Below are 1,759 nucleotides of genomic sequence, written 5' to 3' on the forward strand. Positions count from 1 at the left end.
TGTTTAATTACAGAAATAACTTAATGAAGGCTGGACCCGGGTTCCACTAGTTCAATGCCTTCTGCCTTAAAAATAGCCAAAGGAGGTCAGTTCACAACTCAGAAAGGGGTTCTGGCTTCAGCAAACGCCTGCTAGTACTGCTGCCTGCGCAAAATGCCAGCGCTTTCGGACAGCGGCATTTGCGCGGCTGTGAAGAGTGCTCCCCTTATCAGAGATAATTCTACCCAGGTTGAACAAGCACCACAATTTACAGGTGCCATATTCTGAAAGGGCAACTCGTATTTTTGAAGCAACGACAAAACTGCCATGGAAAAGTTCCTATTGTGGTGGTTTGCTTTTGTTAGGTTTTTTTTGGTTTGGTTTTCTTGACAGTTTTTTGGTAGTGTATTTTTTGTTGTCGTTGTTTGTTTGCTTGTTTGGTTTTTTTTAATCCCTGTGGAGAAAACAAGTATCCGCCGATATTTCGATCAAATGGAAGTACCTGCAAAAGAGCCATGATCACCTTCTTTTCACCACAAAAGGTTTACAACATGCCGTTAATTTCTGGAAGATCTTCTGCAACATCTTACTTTTTCACAGTTAGGAATGTTCATTGCTATATATGCAGGATCCGAAATGTCGCTCAATTTTTTTCTTATCTTACATTTATATTAAATAATATCTTAATATCTTCCATTTCAATTAAAATAATATCGAGACAATGTTTATACATACCAGCGACGTAAATTTTGTGGTTTACTTGGTGATATTTTGTGCATTAGGATCACCGCCTTATTTCTTGTCACGTTTTATTTAATTTACAGAGTCTGTACCTTTGAGACTCTATTAAAAAAAAAACAACAACAACAACAAAAAAACCACCCCAAACTATAAACTCCAAAGAAGAACCTCAGGAAAATAACAAAGAAAAAAAAAATCCCAAACCTAAGACAAATCCTTAGCTGGAGATGAGAGCCCATGATCTCTGTGTGCGACACGATGTAACCTAGGGCATAAGACGCACGCACACAAGATCAGCTCAGGATCCGTACATCGCCAAACCAAACATTTCCACATACACGCCGTGACCCACACATTCTTTAATTCCTACCAGTTTTGTCCGTTTTTCTTTTGATTGCTAATATGTATCAGTGCCTTTTATAAAGCTGAAGTCAGCTGCGAGGCATTGACATTTTACGGTTAAGCGTTGTGCAGTATTAGTGTGGGGATGAAAACAAACCCGGGGTCGGTCTGCGCTGGGCAGCGAGCGCCAGCATCCCGGTGCCGGTGTGCGGTGACCGGAGAACACAGCATCCCAGTGCCAGGCGCTGCAAGCCCCGTCCCGTCTCCTCCCAAGGCAAGGGAAATTGCAGCTCGTTTCCCGACCGGTTGGTGATTTTCACCAAAAATGACGCAACTCGCATCGCTCACGGTCTTCTCGTACACCGCCCGCGAAACATTCGTTAGCGAAAAGGTGCTTTATTATAAGGAAGCGATCAAACCCCACGAAGAGCTTCTCTCGCGGTCAGCAAACTCAGCGCGGACAACCCGTGTGTGTGTCAAGACATGGCTCTGCTTCATTCGGGGAAAGGGGGAACCGCTCTGCCAGGCTCGAAGCCCCCTCTCCGGCTACTTAGTCCGGGAAAAGGGCCAGAAAGGGCGGTGCTGCGCTGCCCGCCGACCGTGCCCCGGCCCCGCGGAGCCGCCTGCCCAGGCCCCGGCCCCGCCGGCCGAGCGGTGCCCTGCCACAGCGCCGGCCCCGCTCGGCACGGCCCCGCTC

The 1,759-nt window shown here is 47.1% G+C and overlaps 1 protein-coding gene across 1 annotated transcript in view; it reads left to right on the plus strand.

The window, feature by feature from the left end:
* The first annotated feature begins 1,387 nt into the window (after nucleotides 1-1,387).
* Nucleotides 1,388-1,759, plus strand: part of PAX9 (paired box 9) — a 19,070-nt gene continuing 18,698 nt past the window's right edge. Inside the window, exon 1 of the mRNA XM_041417238.1 lies at nucleotides 1,388-1,615. Coding sequence (XP_041273172.1) covers nucleotides 1,388-1,615 — 228 coding nt within the window. The remainder of the gene's footprint in view (nucleotides 1,616-1,759) is intronic.

Source organism: Onychostruthus taczanowskii, unplaced genomic scaffold, assembly GCF_017590055.1.
Source record: "Onychostruthus taczanowskii isolate IOZ18803 unplaced genomic scaffold, ASM1759005v1 scaffold1, whole genome shotgun sequence".
NCBI lineage: Eukaryota > Metazoa > Chordata > Aves > Passeriformes > Passeridae > Onychostruthus > Onychostruthus taczanowskii.